A 26,213-nucleotide genomic window follows, 5' to 3' on the forward strand; every position below is an offset into this window, starting at 1 on the left:
TAAGCTTATGATATAAGGTGACACGAGCCCAGAAAATGCCAATGCCAAGTACACTGTACTAGATGTCAGGTGTTTTTCTTTCTTTCATGAAACTAGGTATGAAAGAGAAATTTTAATTTCAGTTCCTTGGGAATGGTACATATGTATTGCAGCCTGATCATTTTTTGAGTGTGAGATGCTGTGTGTTTAATTAACATTACTTCTGTGTGTTTAGGTAATTACCATTAGAACACATGAGGACATATTGTACTTATTGCCTGTGCTAGAGCATAATGTGCTGGACTACAACAACTGCACTTGTTAAGCTGATTTTAGCATTTCTTCACACAGCGGGAAGCATCCATGCTGTGTTTTTTTAATGTACTCTTTAACTATTGCACTGTAGAGTACTGTACAATAAAAATAATAATTAATTATTATCCTCATCTTGCCGGTACTGCAGCTATCCCAGTGACCCTGGTTGCTGTTTCAGGGTTCCACTATGCCGTACCCTGAAACACATATCTTTCCTTACAGAGTTTTATTTCTTAGATGATATTGCTGAACAGAGCTGAATTTTTTGAGGACAGGTTTGTTGTATGGATTGTGATGGCTTCACATTTGTTCAGGTCTCCAAGGACCAGCACCAATAAATGTGAGAGAGACAAGAGCAGAATAGCATACTTTCCCATTTCCACCAGGATGAAAAAAAATACTCTAAATTAAGTCTAACCTTAAATGTATAATCTGTCCTTGGGAGCAAAAAAAAAAAAAAAAAGGATATCGCATCTTCAAGCTCTTGGCATCCCTTACGAGAAAAAATTGGTTCTAAGGGTCTCTGATCTTGTGTTTTAGTAAAATAGAACTGCACGGCTGACTGACAGTTCTGATCTAAAGCATTTACGTTTAAGTTTTGATCTCTCTGCTTTTGATTAAAACTAATGAGCTCATTTAATTCAAAATGGGAATCTCTGATAAGAGAAATAAGGTTGATGTGATTGGATTAGAGGGGCAAATTAAACTCTTAGAGCAGAAGTTTGTGCTTATATAGTGTATTAAAAAGCTGTTGGCGTATTATGGTGTGTTAGATGATGAGAAAAATTTCATAGTAATTCATATTTAATCAGAAGAAATGAAAGTACTAAATATAACATGGCTCTGCTTTTCCCTCGAGTGATAAAGAGCTGTACATTTAAAATGACATCGAATTCAAGCTCTCTAAAACAAAAAAATCTTGAGAGACACTAAAGAAAGGGGCACTGTTGTCAGTTATTTCATCATAATACAGTTGAAATGTCACAAACATGGAAAAACGTGACCACATTAAATCAAGGACAATTCAATATAATCCTTAGCTCACAAATAAGCGTTTGTGTTTCTGTTGACTGCATAACAAATGCTTTTTAAATACCTTAATACTTTCTACCAGTAGTTTCATCAGTTCTCCAAAATAGTAGCAGAATAATTTCAAAATAACTTTTTTATTCAGTATTACTTACTCATTGAAACTGAAAATTAGTTGATCTCCAATAATACTTGCTCATTGTAAGCTGCTCCAGAATTTTCCCATGAACAATATTTTGGGGAGAGCTTGGTTATTAGGGCTAAAAATAGCAATAATAAAAATTGTATAGAGAATATCTCAGTGCTGACTAGTGTTGTAGCCACTATTTTGTCATGGTTTATACTAAGACTGTTTACTATTTTAAGTGGTTGCAATTGAGGGAGTGAGAAGCACAGGTGATATCTATAGTTTCAAGGAGGAAATATCTCTTCAACTGGACTACAAAGACATTTCATTAGTGACCAGTTATTCACCAATAATTAACTATGGTGATGATGATGATGACAATAATAATATGTGTCATTTACTTGAGCACTTTTGCCTTCAGGGTACTCAGTGCTTTATTGATAATAATTAACCTTCAGTAATGGGGAAACCAAGGCACTCAAAACCAGCAGTGACTCACCCCAGGTGTCACTGCAGGTGAGGAGTGGAGGCTAGGGAATAGAAGCCCACAGAATTTGCAACCTCTTTCAGCAGACAGAATTGCTTACTCAGTGAGACTTTGCCTTTCACAAAATACTGAAGAACGCCACAGTTTTTAAAATAGTGCTATACCCTACCAAAATAACTCCAGTCGTAACAAAATTGCGCGAGAAAGAGTTAATGAGACAAATCTCTGTTAAAAAGTCTGTGGGAAAAATAACTTGAAAATGAGACTTACTGAGTATACATATATTTTTCAAATTTTTTTTTGCTAAGTAAACGTTTTCTAAACGAGGTAAATTGATTACAACACTCTTAGCATCCATCAGTCATTTATTTTTAGTGAGTTCAAGGATTGCACCTGAAAAATAGCTTAGAGGGGATGTATAAAATCTAAATTATGTGTATATGTATTTTTTCTATTCCCTAGTGGAATCTACAAGCCCCAGTTTACTAACCACTGACAACACTCTAGAGCGCTCTTTTTTCATCCGAATGAAATCTACACTGACCAAGCGAGGAGTGCACATCAAATCATCAGGATACAAGGTAAGGGTTACACTGTAGCATGAAATAGTGACATCTTTAAATTATGTTCATCCATGTTCCAGGGATACATTAATAGACAGAGAAAGTAGCTGTTTCACATTAGCACGTGTTTCATTGCTTTTGTTAAAGAATCATTAATACAATATTTCCAGCCTGAGGTTTGGCTCTGATACTACATCTCCATTAAATTGATCATTATTACAATAAACGTTGATGATAACAGCATGATAGCCTTCAAAAGAGCAACACTTTTGGAGTAACAGTATATTTTACCAGAGAAGGTGAGTCACAGTAACATCACTGTTCCATAGTGGACAATTACTGCTCATTTTGTTGGACTGTTAGTCATCTTTGGGTTATGTTTTTCCCAGAGAGGTAGGATTTCTTCATGCAGACAGTATGCTAGAGCTATTTAATTTCGCTGCCGTTCTGGCTGAAGGAAACAACAAGCCACAACGAGTACTTTTCCACCATTTTTCTTTCATTGTCTGTCTGAGGGGCATCTGCTGCTGGGGATCATATTTGCTGGATTTCAGACTCTTTTAAGATATGAAAGTCTTTTGTTCCTTATCAGCAGTAATCTCATTTTTCTTCAGTCATATATCGCTCATAGTGCCTGTAGCTATCAGTGGCTTTGCAGTGTACTAAAACTAGAAGGAATAGCCCATTTTTAACATTGTCAACTTGTGGAATGAAACATGTCATCCATTAAGTATTATACAAGATAAAAGAGTGGTGCAAAAAGTAAGTCTGAGAATGTGTGTGTATTTAAAGAAGTTGCTTGTCAATATTCATTTTAAAACTTTCTAAAGCATTTTTTTCAGTTTTCAGAGGAAGATTTAGAGGAGCTTTGTAGTAAAACTCCCCAGTTCACTCAACTCAAAAAATTCTCTGTGAATTGAGGTAGTCTACCTGAGCCATAAAAATCTGGTAGAAATGTCTTCTTTAGAAGCAAATAACTGGGAGTCTTTCTGTTGGATAGTTTCTGGGACAAGATGATGAATTGCTAATGGAAATAGCTGCTAATGGAAGTTTAGGTCCAAATCAGTGGTTTCTTAAGGTACCACAAGTTCTGATCTGTGTACTGCTTAATTGTCAATACCTGAAAGAATGCACTCAGTACCTGTTCATGCTGACCGGTTTACAAGTCTCGGAAGGTATCAAGACCGGGAAGTGTACTGGCAGTCTCAGGAGGAGGAAGGCAAATGAATGAATGAATTGAAGTTATACTAATTTTCATGATCAGGCATGGTCCATCCAGGCTACGCCAAGGTTAGAATGGCAGAGAACTTGCTTTTCTGGATATTTTTGCTGCAATAGTAATGGGAAAAAATAGAGAATTGGACTGTGGATTTCATAATCTGACATTTTTTGCCAGATGTAGGTGAGAACAAAAGGAAGACACATGAGTGACTTTGTCATTCTCTCTTCCTGGACTCCTAATAATCTAATGTTAGTCCAGCACCAGAATAGGACATATCTAGAATGGGCTGGCTTCACAAGGTGGGCTTTTTACTCGTTACAATACAGTTTTTGAAATTCACAAGAGACCCTTTACTCAAAAGAAAGACACAGTGTTGTCTATCGTACAAATACAATTTCATTTCTCTTTTAGACCTGCTGATGCCTCATGGAAACACTGAAAACCATAACTGAGATGTCACAGATAGAGCAGAATGAAGTTTGAAAGATCAGATATAATTTTTTAGCCAGCTTTTCCTAGACACAAAGAACGGATGAAAAGAAAAAGTATGATAGTCAACAGAACTGTCTGTAAATAAAACATTTGTTTTTTTCCAAGTTTTTCCATGAAGCATCAGCAAGTCAGCATGAGTAAAATTGCATAAACACCGTGCGAGTCCTAGGCATGTGTAAATATAGAGGTGTAGTTCTTCTGCTTTTTTTGATGTTTTCCGGGATTTTGTAACTGACAGTGTTTGGCTGAATTCAGCTGTGTCCAACCATACAAATTGTACTTTGACAGTTTTTCAAAAGCTTGGTTATTGGCACTCTATGTTCTATGGAAGGATAATTATCCACAGCCTCAATGAGCCCCAGAAAAATTGTGTATTCATTTTAGAAGAGCTGGATCACGTGAATGTCTTTTTAACCGAGTGTTAAGAACTGCTTTGTTTAAACATCATTCTCAGTTGGTGTATTGGACAAGCATAATAAAACTCAACTGCTATAGTGAATGTCATTCACACTTCTAGGAATGTTACCAATTTATTTATTGATTTCTAAAAGTCCAGTGCCAGAACAAACTTAAGGCTTCTTGAATTTGTTCAGGTATATGTTTTATTAAAATTAAGAAAGATCCATGAGCCTTACAAATCTACAGCTATAAGAAATTATATGGGAATATGGGCTAAGTTTATTAGCACATATTCCCATATATGGGAATAGCTGGCTAAATTCTGTGTCAGACGTCCATGGAAGACCTCTAGCACTTACTCAGGAAACACTATGCCAGCTGGGGTCCTGTGCAGCAGAGTTCCTGCAGGAAATCCTGGTGGAGCAGGCTGACCCAGGAGCCACTGTCTCACACCTTCAGAATACAACAGAACACTGAATTTTCCCTCTGCAAGAAGCAAGGGCTCCTGGCTAACAGCTTCCCTTGGACTCTTGTGTCACTGTGGGTGGGTAACCCTCCTGGATCAGCATTACAACCATTCATCAGGAGCAGTGTGCTGGGAACTCTGTATCTTGTGTGAGTAAGGTTTTAGCTCTGCCAAAGATATTCAGCTCCCCATGGAGTCAATCCTCTAGCAGGCAAAATTTTTCATCTTTGTGAAGTGGTTGTGTCTTGTTCCAAACTCTTGCTGAGCTCAGAACCACATCTCCATATTTTCCTTGCTTTGCAGACTGCTGATGAATGGTTTCTTTAGATAGCAAATGATTGAGGTGGTCCACAAGATGCTTAGCCAATTTTCAGAATGAGTGATCCCTGCCTCAGGAAAATCCCATAAAATTGAAAACAATCAGAGAATTAGATTGATTAATTGTATGGGTTGATCTAGTCAGGACTAATTTTCTGTCAAAAGAAATGTTGGACAAAACCCACACTGATAGACTTACACATATGTATACCTCAAAGAGACCCTGTTCCAGACTGTTCTGACATGAGATGAACCGTGTGTATAGTCCCTTACTGGATTGATTTAATTAGTCCTGAATTATACCTAAAGATGGAGGTAATGGCCTTTTTTCCATGAATGATATTACCTTAAAAGTCTGAAATGGGAAGGTGGTTACATGATTAATCCTACCTCGCTCCTTCCCTGTCATTGTTTCCCAGCACAGAATCACAGAATGTTAGGGATTGGAAGGGACCTCGAAAGATCATCTAGTCCAATCCCCCTGCCGGAGCAGGATTGCCTAGACCATATCACACAGGAACGCGTCCAGGTGGGTTTTGAATGTCTCCAGAGAAGGAGACTCCACAACCTCTCTGGGCAGCCTGTTCCAGTGTTCGGTCACCCTCACTGTAAAGAAGTTTTTCCTCATATTTAAGTGGAACCTCCTGTGTTCCAGCTTGCACCCATTGCCCCTTGTCCTGTCAATGGATGTCACTGAGAAGAGCCTGGCTCCATCCTCATGACACTTGCCCTTTACATATTTATAAACATTAATGAGGTCACCCCTCAGTTTCCTCTTCTCCAAGCTAAAGAGACCCAGCTCCCTCAGCCTCTCCTCATAAGGGAGATGTTCCACTCCCTTAATCATCTTCGTGGCTCTGCGCTGGACTCTTTCTAGCAGTTCCCTGTCCTTCTTGAACTGAGGGGCCCAGAACTGGACACAATACTCCAGATGCGGCCTCACCAGGGCAGAGTAGAGGGGGAGGAGAACCTCTCTCGACCTGCTAACCACACCGCTTCTAATACACCCCAGGATGCCATTGGCCTTCTTGGCCACAAGGGCACACTGCTGGCTCATGGTCATCCTGCTGTCCACTAGGACCCCCAGGTCCCTTTCCCCTATGCTGGTCTCCAACAGGTCTGCCCCCAACTTGTACTGGTACATGGGATTGTTCTTGCCCAGATGCAGGACTCTACACTTGCCCTTGTTATATTTCATTAAATTTCTCCCCGCCCAACTCTCCAGCCTGTCCAGGTCCCTCTGAATGGCTGCGCAGCCTTCTGGTGTGTCAGCCACTCCTCCCAGTTTTGTGTCATCAGCGAACTTGCTGACAGTGCACTCTAATCCCTCATCCAAGTCATTAATGAATATATTGAATAGAACCGGTCCCAGTATCAACCCTTGCGGGACTCCGCTAGACACAGACCTCCAAGTGGACTCTGTCCCATTGATCACCACTCTCTGGCTTCTTTCCTTCAGCCAGTTCACAATCCACCTCACTACCCGATCATCCAGACCACACTCCCTCAGTTTAGCTGCGAAGATGCTGTGGGAGACCGTGTCAAACGCTTTACTGAAATCGAGATAGACCACATCCACAGCTTTACCATCATCTATCCACCGGGTAACATCCTCATAAAAGGCTATCAAGTTGGTTGAGCAAGACTTCCCCTTGGTGAAGCCATGCTGAGTGCCCCTAATGATCCCCTATCCTTGATGTGTCTAGAGACAGCACCAAGGACAAGTTGTTCCATCACCTTTCCGGGGATGGAGGTGAGGCTGACCGGTCTATAGTTACCCGGGTAACCCTCCTTGAATCTGATTTTCCCTATTTATAATGTTCTTAGGCTCAGAGCTTGTAGGAAAAGAGTTTACATACAGTGCTAGGGAACTATTCAGTTTTCAGTGAGTAAATCTACAATCTTAAAAAAAAAAAAAGTCAAATAAAATGTAAGCTGATAAAGAACATTGAAAACAAATAAAAGGAAAAAATGGTAATTCCATTCACTGCAAAACTCAGAAAGTATTACCATTACAGCTGTTGTCTAAGATACATGATGCAGAGACTTAACTGTTTTTCTCTGCTGAAAATGTATCACATCTTCCTTTCTTCATTTTTTTAATAAATAAAAGGTAGTTTTGTTATTTCATTTGGATTTTTGTTGTCTCCATTTTATCTCCTCTTCCATTTGTTTTCCTCCATTTGAGGGTTACCATTCTGTCTACTTAACAGTTATCCCACCTTCAATGTTTCTATTGTCCTACTTTCTCAGACATGTCAAAGCTAATTTTAACTAAAAACTACTTTGTTCAAGTCCAGTGATATATTTCCTACTACCCTGTAGTATCCTGTTATTGTTTTGTCACATTTATGTGACATTTCATGTCAGATTGTGCTAGGATTTTCTTTGCTCAAACCATTAGGGCTCAATACTGGTCTCTTGACCAAAGCATAATTAATGGGATGAGGAAGTAGCCAAAGTATCAAGCATCATCAGAGCCAATAGTTGCTGGTTCATCAGCTCATCAGATGTGTTAGTATATATCCATACAGATTCCTCTACTGTTTTATGGAGCAGCCCTCTCATGATAAGCTGTTACAGAGGTGGATAAGCAAACATGAGGAGATTCCCTTGTACTTTTACTGTCACTGTGGCAATCTCTGAATTTGGTGTAACCAACATCTGTTGCCTCTTCATCTCCCATGAAGCTGGTGATCAGCTCTCTTGGCGATCCATCAGCAGGGTAAAGGACATCTTAAAAATCCTTCAGGCTGTACCTTCCTACTTGGAGCAGTACTTTCTATCTGCTGTGCTACCTAGATACCTGCTTTGGCTCATTCAGTGTCAATAAGAAGCAGTCTCCATGTCATTAAAACATCAAGAGTCATTGAAGTCACAAGGCAATGAGTCTACTGCAGACTCTTCAGTGACTGGAAGTAAATATAGCAGCTGTCATGCACTGAACAAAATCTTGCTTACAACCTTAGACTTCTGAGCCTGTATTATTGAGAAAAGAAATATTTGCTAGGTTACTCAGATAATTCTGCTTGAAGTGAGGCCTTGGTGTATTTGAAGAGTGCCTTGGAATTATGGAAAAGCACATACATAATCTTTGGAGATGAATGAAATGGACTTGTTTCAGCTATTTGTTTATGACTTTCAGGAGTTCTGAAGTCTAATATGGCACAGAAGTGTTAGCACTGGATACAAGTGTAAGCCCTGCATTGCTGCTTTACAGTATCACAGCTCTTATCAATGCCAAGAGCAGGTTTTTGCACCTGTTTTTCTCTCTGATGTTCTTCACGTGCAAGAGAATTGTGGAAAGTAAGCAAGCTTAAACAAACTGACCAAATTGCAATGAAGGGAGCAAAGTTATCTTCATTATTTATTAAATCACAGAGGACTGTTAAACCTAACAGCATAATCTGAAGTACCAGTGGACATAGTGCATAAAAATAAGTAAATCGCTATATAAAAACTCTGGTTGAGCAAGATTAGTTTAGATGTTTTGATGCTTGGTTGCAAATGTAATGTCTGCATTTCAGTAATGGAGGATTCAAATTTGGCTAGCTATGCCTCACACATCAGTTGCTCTGTATCAAAATGGTTTAAATAGTATTTAAAACTCCATAAAAGTGTTTTCACAAATTACTACTTCTTTGTAGTCTACATGAATTCATCTTTTTCTTTTGTGCAATGGTATCTTTCTACCAACTTGTTTAAAGTTAAACATTTTCTGAGACTGTGCTCTCAGGTTTTGCATTTAAAATTATAAAGTTAGAATTCTTTGAATGCCAGTTTTGAAGATGGAAATCTAAATTTCTTGTTGAAATTTTATGTCCATCACAGTTCTATTATCAGCCTTTTTAACACTCTTCCTGCCTTTATTCACAATTTAAAATTAATATTTTTTATCATTTCTTTTTTTAGAAGAAGAGTTGGGCAAGATTTATAAATCTCAGTTGTGCAATTGAAGTAAGTGCAGTTTTTGGCAGAATTTAGATTCATTAATCCAAGAAGGCAAGAGAGCCAAAAACTCTGTTAGAGAGACAAAATTATGCCGTTGCACTTGCCTTGTGATACCATTCTCTTGATTCAATCCAAAATTCGAATGATTGTTTCCCATCTAAGTGACAGATTCACCTGGAATTCAGAAACAAGATGTCCCTATTCCAAAATCACTTTAAGGACCCAATATGTCACGGGCTTGTTGAGAACACAGTGGAAGACCACCTTCCATTTCAGGGGAATAGGAAGGAGGAAGAAAGATAAGGCATCTGTTTTTTTGCATGATAGTCTAATTATTAGTTCATTTCTCAGATGTGGGCTATGTTAGAGTCAGATTTAATTCCCTCCTCAGCCTGAGGGAATTCACATATCCCACTTTCCAGCTTGGCCTAAATTCTTTTCTCCTCTTCTAATATTTTCCCCCCTTGAAATCTTTTCTGTCAAGCATTTTACTTTGTCCCAGAAAGGTATTCTGACCTTTCTCTGTAGGAAGAAAGAAAACTGCAGAATTTAGTATTTCATCACATGGCTACTGCCACACCTCCTTAATTGAGTGAAGAAGGAATAAGAAACCAACATCAGGAAGCATTATGTGAAGAGTTTTCTAAATGTCAGCACATGCATTCCTGAGACTTTTCAGCACTGGGAAGACTTAAAGGTAATTTGTCAGAGAGAAAGAACTGATCAAGAATTCACCCATGTAAATCGATGACCTTTTAGTCAAAAGGAAGTCTCTTAGCTAGTAAAGATGCAGCATTACTTATAAAAGAACAAAATACTAATGGGCCAATCTGAGTCTTATGAAGTATCTACTTGTAGATATAAAGATACGGTTCAAGAAAAGATGGTCTGAAACAGGATTAAGAAGACTAGAGTTCCTTTTATGCCTTGCTATAGAGCTCTGAGATTCTATTAGGAGAGCCGTCTGGAAAAGCTTGGTTCACACTCAGCATCTAAATACATTAACCAATTTTTTAAAAGTGTTCAGCAGCTAGTAACTCCACCTTCTCAAAAAACATTTTCAGGGCTGAGCATCTTTTAAACGGGATTTATGGCACTCTTCTACCATCTGGAGACATGAATATATGTTAGGCATTCGTTATTGCAGTAGCATGAATGAAACTAACCAGATAGTATTATATAAAAGGGCTTTTTAATAGCAGTCGTCTTTAAAAGAAAGATTCAAGATTTGATCATTCCTCATGATGACTGCAGCTGTAGTTTTCCTGACACCGGTATCAGGATGTGTTTCTCCTCAAATATTGTCTTAAGTGCTCATATGGCTTCAGAGTTGTGATTTTGTTGCAGCGTGTTCCAAACTGTGTAAATGGGAAATCACAAACTGGATTCTGAAAATCTGGAAGAAAACATAAACTTGAACAAACACAGATTACTTTCTGGGAGATGTTCTATTTTCATAAATTCTGTTATCAAAGAATAAGTGATACAAAAAGATAATATTATCACCAAATTAGCAGCAATTGCTTTTTATTCTGATTTTTAGGCAGTATAATTCTGAAGCTACCTTTCTTAAAAGTCGGTGGATATAGTAGTTAAAGAAAACCATGAGATCAAGATTTACTCTGATACATACTAAAATATTCAAAATGGACAGAGATCAGCTCCAAGCCAAATCTGGTATTCTTTCAAGAACCAAGTTTTATTGAGTCATAGAGATACAAAATGTTTGTTGTGCTTTTGTAAGTAGCACTAATTGCTAGATGTGTGAACTAATAGTGCAGTGTGAGACCCATTGCAGTGTTAATAAACAGAGGTCAGTGAGTGGAATGAGAACAATGAGATCTCACCAGAGTAGGAACCAGAAAATACCTCCTATTGCACGCTGGGAGAAAGGTCTTGTGCTCCCACGTGGGAATGCCTACTGAAAAAGAGAGGTCTTCAGTCCACAGAGTTTTCTTAAGTTATCCACCAATGTTATCTGCCACTGCTTATTGTTAATGATTGGGAATATGCCTTATGTAGAGGCAAAGAAAACCACATGGTGCTGTGTGAAGAATCACCAGCCAGAATTTGCTCTAGGACAGGCAGATGCTGATGCCAACATCTCTGCTCCACTTGGCTGTTTTGTAACTGCTGCCAGTGAATATTTTGGCCCATGTCCTTTTCATAATGTAAACATTGTATTAGATGTGCAAATGCAGACACTAATAGCTTTTTAAATTATCTCTACCACTTCCGACAGTTCAAAGTTGTTGTCCAAAGTATGCTTGGAAAAGACAATAAACTCATACATTGAAAAAATGTGACTAACACTAAGCTAGTGTAGATGAGTACGTCTTCCGGCTCTTCAGCAGATACTTGCAGAAGCAGTATCATCTTTCCACTGGTAAAACTTTAATGAGTGTGAAACAGTCAATGAAATTCAAAACTAAGATGAAACTAAATGAAAGGTTCTTAAACTTGCATTTCAGTGAATTTTGCATTTAAAAGAATTTGTTTCTCATTGTGTTTCTCATTGTTGCACATTGTCTTGATCTGGTAATGAGATCAGTAGCTGTTGAATAGAAAATACAAGTCTTGAATTGATAGTCATAAGGGTATAATCCTGACATCTTATGCAAAGACTTAAGTGTATTTAGCTTTTGTAGAACTGTGATGGGTTAACTAAGAGGGATAAGACCACATTTTTGCAAGAGAGTATTTTTCACTGTTGCCTCTGCAAGTAAATATTTTCCTGAAGAATTGCATGAAAATTCTAAACAAAAATATCTTCTAGGAATAAAGTTGTTCCACAAATGTGGAACGTACACTCAGACATTACTTTCATTACACTGTGGTCTGTCACAGGCAGTATTAGTGGGCAAGCAGAAGTTCCTTTTGAATGTATCATTGATGTGTAACACAGACACCAGGAAAAAGCATAGTTGTTGCACTCGAGGAGGTAAAGCTGTGGGTTATCGCTTGTCTCCCCATTGACTCCACAAAGGAAAGGCCACCATGCATGTTCCCTTGAATAGCTAAGGTTGTACAGCACGTTTTACATACTAGCTACACAAGCTGGGTCTCATTAATAAAATTTTACAATCATGTGCTTTGAAATTTAAAAAACAGTAGAGAAAATCTTTTACAAACAGCTGGAAATATTTAAAAAGCTATTTAAATATTGTCATTATGAATTACTTCCCTGTAGTTTTTCCTTCATTGTTAATTCTTGTATTCAATACATGCTGAAATGTTAGCTGGCCACAATTCATAAGGATCCGGCTGTTTCTTTGTCCTGTTAAAGCTGAATCTTTTAAAAGTTCCTTTTTTTCCCCCGCTCCCTACTCTTCATATTTTCTTAGTGATATAAGAAGTGCATTAATTTCTTTGCATTGTGCAATAATGAGATAAACACTGAATTATGATTTCACCTCCTCATGAACTTGGAAAAGCATCTTTACTTCTCATTTATTTTTTAACCTGTAACTCCCACATAGTTTTTAAACTTTCTTTTACTTTTTGTGCAAGTTCTTACCTGCGCAAAGCATTATGTTTTATTGGCTTTTTCCTGTTGCTTATAAGGTCATTTATATTAATGAATGTACTTTTGCAACCCTGCTCTGAGACCAGAAAGTGCTGACATACCAAGAGATAGAGTAACTTGCCAAAGATAACAATGGCTGTTTGTGTTGGAGCCAACTGTGATTACATGCTGTACTTCATCCTCAGCCTTTCTTCCTAGTGCATGATTATTGTCAAATCATCTCTGTGTTCCAGCACATCACACTTCATTTTCTCAGGCTGGTACTTCCTTTGTTTTGATGGCTGCCCTGAATAGCCCAAATGAGATGCCAAATAAAAAAGTACTCAGATCAGATAGTGTGAAATCTAGCAGAACTTCCACAGAAAACCCAGAAAAAAAGATGAACTCCTGCTCTGAACTGGGCTACCACTGGCTGTAGAAGAGCTACGCCAAAATCCTTTTCCTCAGAAAGCAAAAGAAGCAATGTACCATCAGAAAAACACATTTTCCTACCCCTTGGATTTAGCCCAGGTGAGCTCCCTGAGGCTGCTGTTCCTGCCACCTTGTGGGAGAGAAGCAGGGCTGGTGGCATCCATCTCCTCGGCTGGCAGCTGGCTTGGCTCCTTGCAAACTTTGCCTTTCTTATTTCAAAACGAAAAAATGTTACAGAGAGACTTTTTTTTTTTCAGTTTGATTAATGTTTTTTCACACCCACCATAGATTTCTACACCCTAAAGACCTCCAAGCTTTATCAACTAGTGTGAAGCAATGCATGTAATAAGCACATGTAAAAATGGTGAGGAATCATTATGCACTGTAGCTCTTCATATTTGGACCAAAGTATTAGCAAATCAAAATGCCCCATTCACTCACACAGATAGTACCACTTTGCAGCTGCTCTTCACTGACTTCCTACATGAATGAGTGGTTGCATAAGGTGCAAGGCCCATCATTTACTCAAAAGCCACTTTTATGGGGATAATTTGCTGTCATAAGAAGCAAGGTTCCTCTGTACCTGCCCATTTGACAGAATGAGAGAACAAAGGCACAGAGCATTTCAGTGATGTGTCCATCACCATACATGAAGCCAGTAGTCAAACAAGGACCATCAACATGAGGCTTTTTCATTCCCTGTAGTTGTTGACTTAACCTGATGCAATGACTTCTGTGTAGTGATCTGGACACTGATTAGCTGTTTTCACCTTCTAGAACAGAAAATTGATCATGAGTGTTTCAGGCCATGTTTCCCAGAAAGAGTTCCTGTAGTATAAATGTCCTTTTTCTCTACTGTCCAGAGTCCATAAACACCACTAGATAACCAAATAAGCCATTATGCTTCTGTTTCTAAACGTTTGAGCATGCTTCGATTTGTCTGTTTAATGCATTGATACTAGCTGAAGAATGGCATTTGGTTGAGCCCATCTGCTTTACCCTATGGAGATGGCAGAATATAGATGTTTGGTGGGAAGAGTTTCAGCTTCTCCTTTTTACAGCATCATTAGGAAGCTGTCATCCTAATAATAATAATTCCCATCTGACATCATGGAGGTAAAAAGAAATCACTTCTGACATCAAAAATGAGGTGATATTTCAGCAGTATTATTTCACTGAATATAAAATGGAAGTCTTTATTACTCCCAATGCTTTTAAAGAAAGCTGAGCAAGGCTTATATTGACCCTGGAGCTTATATACCTTAATGCATCTATAACCAGTATGAAATAAGAAATTTTAATTGTTACTGCTATTTTTTTTGGCTGTCCCTCCTTAGAACCACAAATTTTGTGCTTAAAGGAAAATAATCAGTATCTGAGAATAAGCTTGGGAGAGCACAATTATCTTAATTATCTCCATTATTTAAAATTCATGCAAAAGACCCCAAACAAATGAAAACACTAAGTGTATTACAAAAAGTGGTGATTTTCTTACAAACTTCGTATTGGAGCTTTTACTGGGAATCCATAGAGATTGCATGAAGAAGTCTGAGCTCTGAAGAGGTTACCCTGAAGAGGGTTACAAGTTTTATTTCACTTTTTATGGGTAGGTATTTTATTCTCTCTGAACTTCTTGTGCACATTGCTGTGTGAATTGCTTGCCATTAAAAGGACACAGCCAAGGTCTGTTTCATCAGTTGTAAACAATACGTTTTCCACTCTTGTTTGTGATAGCACATTAGAAGCTCCCATTCCCTTTTCCTTTGTACAGACATATTCAGTTATAATTCTAGTCTTTGGATGTTTTTCCATCCTAAACCAAACAGTGTAGCACATCAGTGACTCCATACAAATATACTTAGAAAAGAGCGTATCTGCCTAAGTTTGGCAATATTTCCTAAATGTGAGATCTATTTTTGTTCTACTGCTGTTTTGTTTTTTTTTTTAAATTTAGGGGACATATGAAGAGTAATATAGACTACAAACAATTAGAGCAACAAGATGCAAGTTCGGTGCCTTTAAAATTGACAGTATTGCTCTAATGAGAAGAAAGTTCAAGAAATATGTATTCTTCCCATGGCTTCACATTACAGAATTGGTCACATACTTGCACATAGTATCTCCTCTGTATCACAAGAAGAGCTTAATCAAAATGTTTCATAGTCTTTTCACAATCAAACTTAAGCAACTTTTGCAATTAAATATGTGGTGGGATCATAAAATTATTTTGTTCCAGGCAAATATGTTTGAAACAGAGGAGTCACAGCTCATCTGCTGTTGAGTTACTGCTTCTCAGTTATTCTTAGAAATAAGTTATGAATTCTGACAGGCGTGCAAATATTTAATAGTTATAAGCCTTTAAAAAATCAAAATTAGTAGTTACCAGTTACAGTGAAATGTTTAAATCTGAAATGAACTCTGCGCTTTCAATGTAAATGGGTCTCATTCTATGTACAAATAGTTTGGGCATTTTCCCCAAGAATTTGTGCATGCATGAACAGAATGCTTAATTTTATTTCATGTGAACTCAATGAGCCCTTTCACTTTTGACATATTTTGGAAAGTCCAGGCATGTTTTTTCTACAAAATATTAGATAAACATTTATCTTCTTGAAAATCATGGCCTTATTAGCCTTTTCATTCATTTCTCCCTGCTCAAGTGCTCAGAAGCGTGTATGTTTTTCCTAACTAATCAACTGTTTTCAGTTCTTGTGATCTTTTGCATTGTTGTATTGTTACAAAGACTATGTTGGTTAGGTAAGTCCACCACTAGACCTAGCCCTGTGTTTAAGAGATACCTAAATGCAGAGCCCTGTTTTAATTAGCTCACAGGGCGTCACTGAACCTAGTCTGGCTCTCCCACAGTCACATGCCCAGGGTTAGGAACCGGGCACTGGACACAGTTTTTCCTGAGGAAGCAAGGAGCTGATTCACAATGCACAAACATGCATTATGGGTTGTTTTCAGTCACTTTATAGTCATATGCATTCATAAATTTTGGTATAGTTGCAAGATGCAGACTTTGATGGTACAAAACTCACAGAAGAGCTTTAGATCACTGGAGCAACCACAGATGAAGTTTATGTTGACAATTTATCGGCTCTTCTCTGTCAAGGAAAATTGTTTTTTAGTGCCTGCCTATTAGCAATCACATGCGTATTATGAAATTGAGTTTTGGGGAGGACAGCCTGCCATCTGTCTTTTCTGTATTTTTTTCACAATGCATCATGCTAAAGTTAAAACTTTCTGTGCTTCAAAATGGTGTAAACTATGAGACGTCTATAACAGAGACACTTGGAAAGAAAAATAGACTAAGTAGAAATGTAAATCTTTATAAACTTTATAAACAGGCAACTGCTGATGCTATACTTCATGTTTTAGCTTCAAGTCCCCTCCGCATTTTCCACACACCATAGTACCCACCATGTGCTCTTACTCTAGATTTCAGGGTTGCTAAACTGATAACTAATTAGTGTATATATCTCACGGAGTGTGAGAATGCTTTCTTCATAAACTCTTTCTGATTCAGGGGGTTTTTTGTGTGAAATGGAACTGCAAATGCCTGATGTGGAGAATGAAAAAGATGTGTTCAGTTCCTTTTCTGTGTTCTGATATGCTAAGATTTTATCAATAATATTGTTTTCCTGTAAAAATATCTGCCTTAGAGAAAATCTGCTGTGTAGCTGTCAGGATCACACCTCTCAGAATATGCCTGTGATGATTCCGTTAAATTGATAAAAACAGAACACTCTGCTATGTAGAAGGATTGCTGAAAAGAATATTCTGAGGCCCTTTCATGTGTAACAGCACTTGTATGGCAGTACGTTTATTGTGCTATAAATTCCATCACTGATTTTGGCCTTTTCAAATTGATTCTGCAGTAACTGTAAGTAATGAACCTTACAGACAGAGCCAAGGAAAAAAGAAAAACAAGCCAATAAACTTGTGGCTGTAGGAATACAAATTGTAGAGTTCATTTAGCCTCAGTTTTTATCAGATCATGCAGCCAATACCCCACAGAGCCAGAAGATATATCCAACAAAATGTACAGTGCCATAGCCCTGGCTTTCTTTAAATTTAGCAGCTAAACCGGACAGTCAATTATTCGAAGTACATGTTTGTACTAAGTGTCCTGTGGATTTTGCCTGAGATTTAAGGAAGGTGCTCAGCATAAGTGGATGACAAAACAGGAGAAATTATGATAGAAGTGACTTAAACAGGATAATGAGCCAAATCCTGAGCTGTTTTACAAGGTCTAAGCAATACCAGGCATCACTGGATTTCATAGGGGTGCAGATCAATGTGCAGTGGGCTACTAATGACTCACCAGGTCAAAATATATAAAAGTCTCCAAAATTTACCTATGTTCCTAGGCTATTTCCCTTTCTTTACTCAAAAGTTCTACCAGGTTAACAAGAATCATGTGATATCTTTTCTCCAAGTGTCTTTAACAATCCCATAGATTTTAACTGAGAATTTATGTGCTTGCTAAAGATTTTCATAGGATGGTTTTAAAACTCAGCAAAAAGATGCTGTTCTAAGGCTTTTCACATTAGTTTTGTAGATTTCTATTACATTCTATAGGAACCCACTAATCTTGATTTGTTAAATACTGTATACATTTCTCACAATCTTATCAGTGGATGCCAAGATCATTTAGACTTATTTTGTAAATAGACTGTGGATCTAGTCCCACTAAATCAGTGAGCTGGTCATGTGATTAAAGCATATATGAATGTCCATATATGTTATACCCTTAGCTGTTACATGAAGAGCTAACTTCAGATTTTAACTCAAATGATGAAACGACTAAAGTTTTCTTCTACATAGTTTTCCCAACATTACAGGAGAGAGAAACAAGGCCATGTTTTATTCTCTGTGCAAAAATAAATAAATGTCTGGGTTGGGTTCCTACAAGCCCTGCAGCACTTCCGTGCATCACAGCTTGCACACTCATGTATCTTACAGTCTGCATTGAGTGCTGAATTCATTCTGTGTGTCTTCTTGTACCTAATTCTGCAGATTTATCTGAACCTCTGTATTGTCTGTGAGAGATATTAAATCCTCATTTTGAGATCAAAATGCTTGGGTCCATTCTAGCCTTATACAAGCCACAGAGAAACTCATTGTCCAAGGCATATACCTTGCCTCTCTATATGAAAAAAAGTCTATTTTGTGAATTTATCCAGTTTACAGCAGCAGCCTGAGTTGACACACAGAGGAAAAAAGACGCAGGAACTGAGGCTTTCAGTTAAACACCAAATATGGTGAAAGTCATAATAAAATAATGAGAGTTTGGAACACTATTTTTTCTCTCACTCTGCTGTTTTGTGTTGCAATGAGAAACACAATGAGTGAGCCTGAAGTCTTGTGAATAGCCCCTGGTAACCAAGAGCAAAGAAACCTTGCTCATTATCTCTACTCCCCTTCTGAATAAACATTTCAGCCATTGTAAATGAGTGTGACATGAAGGGCAAATGAATGGCTCTCATTCCAGATGAGAAACACTTGACAGCTGAGCAACCTGAAGGTCATTGTGAAGGTACAGATCCTCTGACCACTGGATGATGGGACAAGCTTACCGTTTATTTCTATAGGACCTGAGATGCATCATACTCTTAAGAGAGAGACTCCCAGCCTTGCAGAGGATAAGTCCTAGGTGTTCAGACTGACTTTTGGTTAAGACTGCAGCGAGTGAAAGACAGAGCTGTCCTAATTTTTTCTTGTTATTTTATTAAATTACATAGAAAACCTTAGTCAAATATAGGGAAAGGTTCAGTGTGGATTGACAGATGGCATGCAACACCCCTACTGTATCTTATTTATATTATAAATATGATTGATGTGGAGGTAATTTCTTGGTAACCTGTTTTTCAAAAAATAATATATTCTAGGTGGTGGGTTAGTAAAAGAAAATCTCTGCATGCTGAACTTGCCAACTTTTGAATTAATTGCGTGAGTATAACAATCAAGTAATAAGGGTTAAGCAAACAACAGAAAATCAGTGAATTCCAAGTGCAGACAAAGCAAGAGGCTGCCATAATTCTTCAGTGTAGATTCAAGAACACGAATCTTGTCTCATCAGTTTTTGCTCCCCATTTATCCACATCTGGCATTTAACACAATGCTGGTTTATTATGATTTTTACAAATAAATTGCTATCTATAATTCTGCTTGCTACATTAAGTGGATTATAGAAACAAATCATAAATAGTAGTCCATTTGTAGCTGTCAAGTAGAAGGTGAGAGCTTTGCAAAGACCGTTCATCTCCAAGTGGAATAAAAGTTTTTTCTTCAAAGAGAAATCAACCTTATTTGGATGGACTTCAGCTAGTAATGACAGTACAGTTTCTTGAAATACCCACAAAAACCCTCCTCTCCACAAAATTAACTTGATTTTGGGTCACAAATCTTTTGCAAAATTGGGGTGATTTGTAATGAAACAGATCTCATCACTGAATATTTCTGGGCAAATTTGATTTGATTGAAAGTATCTATTTATAGTTTCACATTCTTCAAAAGTTTCGGGAGAGGCTTAGGATGTCACTGGAGGCTTACAGGTCATGTGTCTATAGAAAGGAGCTTGAGCCTGAGATCCAAACATTTATGACCTGTTGCTGTCACTGCCACTGAACACACGGTTTGTATGTCTCTATTAATTTATCAGTATTATTTCATTGCATTTCACAGAATTGTGCAAAATAAGTCTGTATACTCATTCTCATTTTTTGCCTAAAGTCATACAGGTATTTGTTTCAGGAAGGAAGTCTCCCAGTAGACATGTTCCTTTCATATACGTTAGTTTACAGTGCTTAATGTAAACAGTAGGCAACACCTTCCCTGTGTCTTAGCACAAGGGAGCTCATAACCTAGAACAGTTCTACTGAAACTAAAATAAAAATAGAATTGGTAGACATCTGAGTAAATACAGTATGTCAAGGAAAAGTCAAAGACTTTTGCGAAGCTTTTTCAGGGAACTAGCAAACATGTCTACAGGGGATTTCCATTTGATACAGGGTAGCTGCATTTCCAGCATGGGAACCAGCACCATCCCTGACCAAAAGTCTGAAAGAAATTAAGCTGCCAGTGGAGGAGGAGGATCCTCTCATGGATGAGTGCTTTAAAAAACAAAAGACAAGAATGGTCAGTTTTCTCAGATTAACTCGTCACTGCTGCTTTTTCTCAGAGATTGCTGTTCGTGGGGTCTTTGGTTCTCAACATATTTGTAAATTAAATGGAAACCAAGGTGAACGGGAAAGTTACAGTGCTTATTGGATTGTAAAAATGTAAGTCTAATGTGAACAGTAGCACAAGAACTTCATGATTCTGTGTGAAGGGGCGATAAAATAGCAGATAAAATTCATTTCAGCTAAATGTAAAGTAATACACCTGGGAAAAAAACAATCCTGGCTGTATATATACAATGAAGAGCTCTGAACGTGCTGTTAGTGCTCGGAGAAGATACCTTGGAGTTGTAACAGGCAGTTTATGAAAGGAACAGCTCAGTGCTCGGTAGTGGTCAGAAAGTAAACAGAATGCTAAGAATTTATTAGGAAAGAAATGAAAAATGAAACAGAAAATGTCATTATACCACTGTATAAATCAATGCTTTTCCTTTATCTTGAATACTTGTGCACTTGTTATCCCATCTCATCTCATATTGAAGATAATAGAACAGCAAAAAAGTGACAACATTGATCAACAGTGTGGAACAGCTAAAATATACCTAGGAGATTCAGCTTGGAAAAAGATGACTATGGAGGCACATGGTAGAAAACATCAGTATAAAGAAGGTGAATGGGGTATAATTTTCTGCAGTCTCTCAAAATGTAGGGTGGGGAACAAAATTAGACTAGTAAATGGCAAATTCAGAGCAAGCAAAAGGAGGTACTTCTTAGTTCCAGAGTTCAACAGTGAAACTCATTGCCACAGGGCACTATGAATGCCAAAAGCTTACTAAACAACAGGCCTTTGCCTCAGGAAGTCCTGGGAAAGTACACAACAGAAATGTCATTAGATGCTTGCCTAGTCTGATGCCCTCCCTTAGTCAGCCTGAGTGACACATGGAGGATGCTGACCTAGATAGGCCTTTGGTTTGACCTGCTGCAGCTGCTCTTAAGGGCACACAGTTGCTTCTCTGGAAGGGCTGTCATGGTGTGCCCTAGCCTTCTCCTACAGCCAGAGCCTCTGTAAAGCCACTTTAGGGCTTGGGGCTTGCAGTTTGAATGCCAGCTACTTTCTTTATCAGGATCATGTGAGACCTGTTTAAAACTGTTCAAATATAACACTGAGCACATTCAGGGAACTACTGAGACTAGATGTTGGCAGACATGCCAGAAGACTTTGCTCCCATCCTATGATCGTTCCTTTTCACCATCTGGATATGGAGGCATTAGTATCCACCTGCAGCAGCTTTTCTGAACTTCACAGTTGTACTTTTTCATAAAATCAGCTCATATACTTTGCTGTATGTTTTCCCCTTCTAAATTGAAAATTTGTAATTTAGATTCATATAAGTGTCATTGATGGGCGAAAAGTGAAAGCATATTAATAATTATGTGAAATTAATTTCTCTTGCCCATCCCCCCCCTCTGCTTTTGTCACAGTTGTGGTGTTCTGCAGGAAAGCTCACACATTCTGTTGTCCAAGATCTTTCAGTACAACTTGTGTGTTTATATATAGCCAGTGGAAATCAGGCCATGCTAGGGGAAACCATGCAGGCATTAAAATAAACAAAACGGTTGCTTCTCTGTGTAAGAGCCTGTACCAGACACCATTAGCACAAGCAGAGGAACCTTGGTATTAATGAAATTCAAGTAGTAGTTCTCAGCCTTTTTCATAGTGTGTCCCTGCTTTACGATGAGAAAAACTCAGATCTTTCTGCTCATTTAGCCACAAAATAAGGAAGAGTGAATATGACTTTTTTTGACTAACTTCAGAATGAATTCTGAGGTTGCAGCCCCAGGTGAAGAGCTTGAGTAGAACATAAACATTACTGTCTTAATCAAGGCTAAGTTGGGGAATCCATTTCTGTCTTTACAGACAATGGTGTTTTCTACATTTTTTCTCTGTGTTTGGGGAAAATGCATTAATATCAGATATTTTGTTTTGTCTAGTTCTTGCTCACTGTGCAGAGAATCACCTAAGGCAATTGTTGGACTGCTAAGACCTACATCAAATAAAACAGTAGGGGGAAAAAAAATAAAAAAAACTTTGTTTTTCCCTCCAAAGATAGAAATAAAGACACTACATCTGAAGAATACTTATTATTGTTTGTCTTTAGCGCAACAAGATTTAGCTGCCCTGACATACAGGATTCAGGCTATTTTTAAAAAGCCTTTCCACCCTTTCTGTTGCAGAATGATGTAGCCAGTTGCCACCACCCCCCAATACTCTGATAAACTGCATTGGAACTGATGCAACAGAAGTCCTTTTTCAGGTTTTAAATTTTACTGCTGGCAAGAGCACCAGAATTCTGGAACAGTGAGCTCCAAGAGAGTTTGCTCATGGGAAGGGATGACAATTCCTTTATTAGAACCCTGCACACTTCAATAGCTAAATGCTTTCAACTTTCTTTAAATGGTATTAAGAAAAAAATATCCTCAAGGCATTATTTTTAAAGGGGACTTCAAACATTCCGTGAGGAAAAAAAATGCAACACATTTGAACACCAAGGGATTTGCAGTGGAAAATCTGTTGAAGTGGAGCTATCTTTTGAGTTTCAGGGTTAAATAAGCATTGGCCATAAATCAGGGATGCAGACTACCAAAAATTCTGAGGCATTCCAGATTCCTAGCTTAAACCAACAGTAGCCAGATTCTATAATAGATCATTTAGAAATAAGTTAGTTATGTTAGCTAGATTTGAAATTAACTATGTTTAATTTATTCCTCCAAATTCAACATACAAATCCATTATAACATTTGCTAGAAGTATAAGAATATCCCAGGTTCTTAATCTTTTTTACTATATAGACTTAATTCTGCCATAACTCAATATTAGATATTTTAGAGTTTATATTTAAAAGCAGCTGTGAAGCAAGCAGATACGCAAGGGTAAATCTTCTCATCTTGAGTCCTTCTGCAAATGATCTGCTCTGGAGGTCGTATCAAAGAGATTCTTTTTCCACCTTAAACCTGTCTTTTCTAAATAGATCTCAACCTGATCTCATTTAATGCATTGATGTCTGGTTTCTTAGTCATTATATTTGCTGTATTACATATCAAAAGGACTCCTGAGAAATTCCCCTGAATTGATAGTTCTAATTTCTTATGTATAGCTACTCTATATTCACTCTGAGGACAGCCGTATTGTATGCTAAACCGTGAATTGTAAAAATTGATCCCTTTGTATGTAGGCTCATATTAAATTGAGATACTTTATTTTTTCCTGTTTGTTGCCAGACATGGGTTCCTGGTGTCAGTTTGTATTTGGCTGTTTGAGCATATTAAAGTTTTGCTAGTGCTTATGATGTTCTTGCCAAGAGCGCTCTTGCAGCAATCTGCACTAGAACAGTCTTTGTGCCAATTACTTCAAAAAGTATTCTGTTATAAACCCAATTTTTATGGCTACTTCTTCAGGTTTCAGTGTAGTGATTTCATTTAGTTTCTTCTTTTTTCATTTTTTAAATGTTGATCTTCTTCAAATGCTTGTAAATTTTGGATTATGAAAAAATAATGCAATGTTGATAGATTGAGTTGTTAAGACATCTTAAAAAGGAAAAGGGTTCAAAGGTATTAAAATGAAACCTGGCATGTTCAGTTACTAACACTGCATATATTTAAAGGAAACTATTTAATAGTAGAATGTTTGGAGCTCTTATTGAGGGGGCTGATTATGAAAACAGAAACCTTTCCAGTTGTATAAAGCAAAATAAATAAAAAATTATAATGTGTAATGACTCAACACAGTATTTCTTGAGCTTATATTATGAAGCTGATTTCAAGAGTATCAGCTCTGCAGTATCTTTTATTTAGAGAAAACCAGGTTGCTAATCCATTGGACTTAATGACAAATCACAACACAGGAAAGAAAGGCATGATAACATATTTTACAATACAAATATGCTTTTGAATGCAGGGTCTTGATCCTGCAACTTTTACTACTGCAACGAATGCCAATGCAAGACTGGACCTCAGAATTCTGACATGAGAGCCATCATGGTGGTAAAGATTTATATGTGTTCATATACAGTGCTATGCCGTACTAAGCAATAACTGCTAATCTATTATCCCAAATAATAAATTGGAGATGCTGTTATGTAACAGAATGAAAAATCAGCCATAAATTGAGGGTGTAATAATGTTAATCTAAAGGATCTAAAAATGTTGATAGCAAATATATTGTTATTAATTATTCTTGAGCAACCTCTGGTCTACTGTTCGTTTCCTAGACTATTAAGATTTGATAACTCTTGAAAACTTATTGTACACTCTTGAAAATACTTTTTTTTAAATGGCAGCTTTAGGAATTGTTTGTCATACAATAGTCTTCCTTTACTGCCACAGAGAAGTTGTAGCTTATTCTTTAGATAACCCTAACCTAGCCAAGTCCAGATCAGGGAGCTTCATATGATAGATGTAACATGGGCAATGTCAGGTTCTTGTTTTGTTTTCACTCTTTTGGAGAGTTAGAAAGCTGTCCCCATTCCCTTCCCTGTAGTTTATTATCTAGTGAGAAGCAAAAGGGAGATAAGAGGTTGTGCGTACTGAGGTTAAGGAAGAGTTATCAAACAGCTTTTTGTGTGAGTGCTCAAAACAGTAACTTTTATGCAGAAGAGCAGCTGTTCCCTGTGGTGTAGTTTATTGTGCTTGCTGCTGGTCTCAATATTCCCCATATGCAATAAATAATACTCTACTCAGGTCGTTTTAGGGATTGAGCAAGAGCTATGAACTGAGCCTGCCAAGCCAGGGTGTTTCTCATGTGATGCTTGTCTTTAAGCACCCAATGAGTTTGAGGTCTCATAAGGATACTTTTTTTAAACCCCTTAGGATTAGCCTAAATTCTGCCTCTGAATGTTTTAAGCAGGAAAATAGCTTTTGAATCTTATTATTTGGAAAGAGTGATATCAGAGGAAAGATGGGAAAAGCCTAGAGTGTCTCCAAAAACTAGTATTGACTTTTTAACAATAAAATATATCCTGAGACCAAATATGCTGTTTAAATGTAAATACCATTTCCATTTTCAGACTGTCTTTTGCAGGTGTATTTGAGGGGATTTGAAATGTACTTGTAGGTGGAAAAGAGGCTATTGACCTTGAAACTATGTATGTGTTAGGAATAATGTTCGCCCTCCTTGAAATCAGACTCATATTCTTTGAATGGGTGCTTAAGACCACAACTCTTAACAGTGGTTCAGGTAGCATTCAGTGCATAACTGAATTAAGACTGACTGCATGTTACTTACTTACAAAGCTGTTTCTCAGAAGCCATAGATTACTGCCTGGTCTCTTTTTTTTTTTACCCATCATGGTCCAGAATGACTCATTGACAGCTGCACTAACTACTAGTTCCCTTTGTTCTGGTGTGGATTTGATATAAGACAAGGTTTGTGTGTAGAAGCAGTATCTTTTATTAGGTGGACTACTATAGTCAGAAAAAAACTAACAGGTTTTTCAGCATACAAGTGCTTTTTCAAGGCTAAAACTGAAGCAGCAAACTTATGAATCAAATAACAGTTGAGAACAATTACTGGAAGTAGACATGTTATTCTGTTATGCTATCTGAGAGGAAAGGTAGGTGATACTTAAGAAGTTGGAGATGGGTGATGTTAACAAGGGAAAAGAAGATATGATGGTTATTTTATAAAATAAAAAAGAGGTAGTAAATCTAACATTGATACAACAGGAGCATATATCTACAAACTTTGCCTTTCACAACTTACTTTTCTGAGGGGTGATTGATTAGGCTTCCAGATATGCAGGAATCCC

At 37.6% G+C, this 26,213-nt stretch overlaps 1 protein-coding gene across 1 annotated transcript in view; it reads left to right on the forward strand.

Moving 5' to 3' along the window:
- The window catches only part of NPAS3 (neuronal PAS domain protein 3), a 640,005-nt gene that overhangs the window by 578,425 nt on the left and 35,367 nt on the right, over nt 1-26,213 (forward strand). The window contains exon 8 of the mRNA XM_068397366.1: nt 2,400-2,518. Coding sequence (XP_068253467.1) covers nt 2,400-2,518 — 119 coding nt within the window. The remainder of the gene's footprint in view (nt 1-2,399; nt 2,519-26,213) is intronic.

Source organism: Nyctibius grandis, chromosome 4 (genome assembly GCF_013368605.1).
Source record: "Nyctibius grandis isolate bNycGra1 chromosome 4, bNycGra1.pri, whole genome shotgun sequence".
Taxonomy (NCBI): domain Eukaryota; kingdom Metazoa; phylum Chordata; class Aves; order Nyctibiiformes; family Nyctibiidae; genus Nyctibius; species Nyctibius grandis.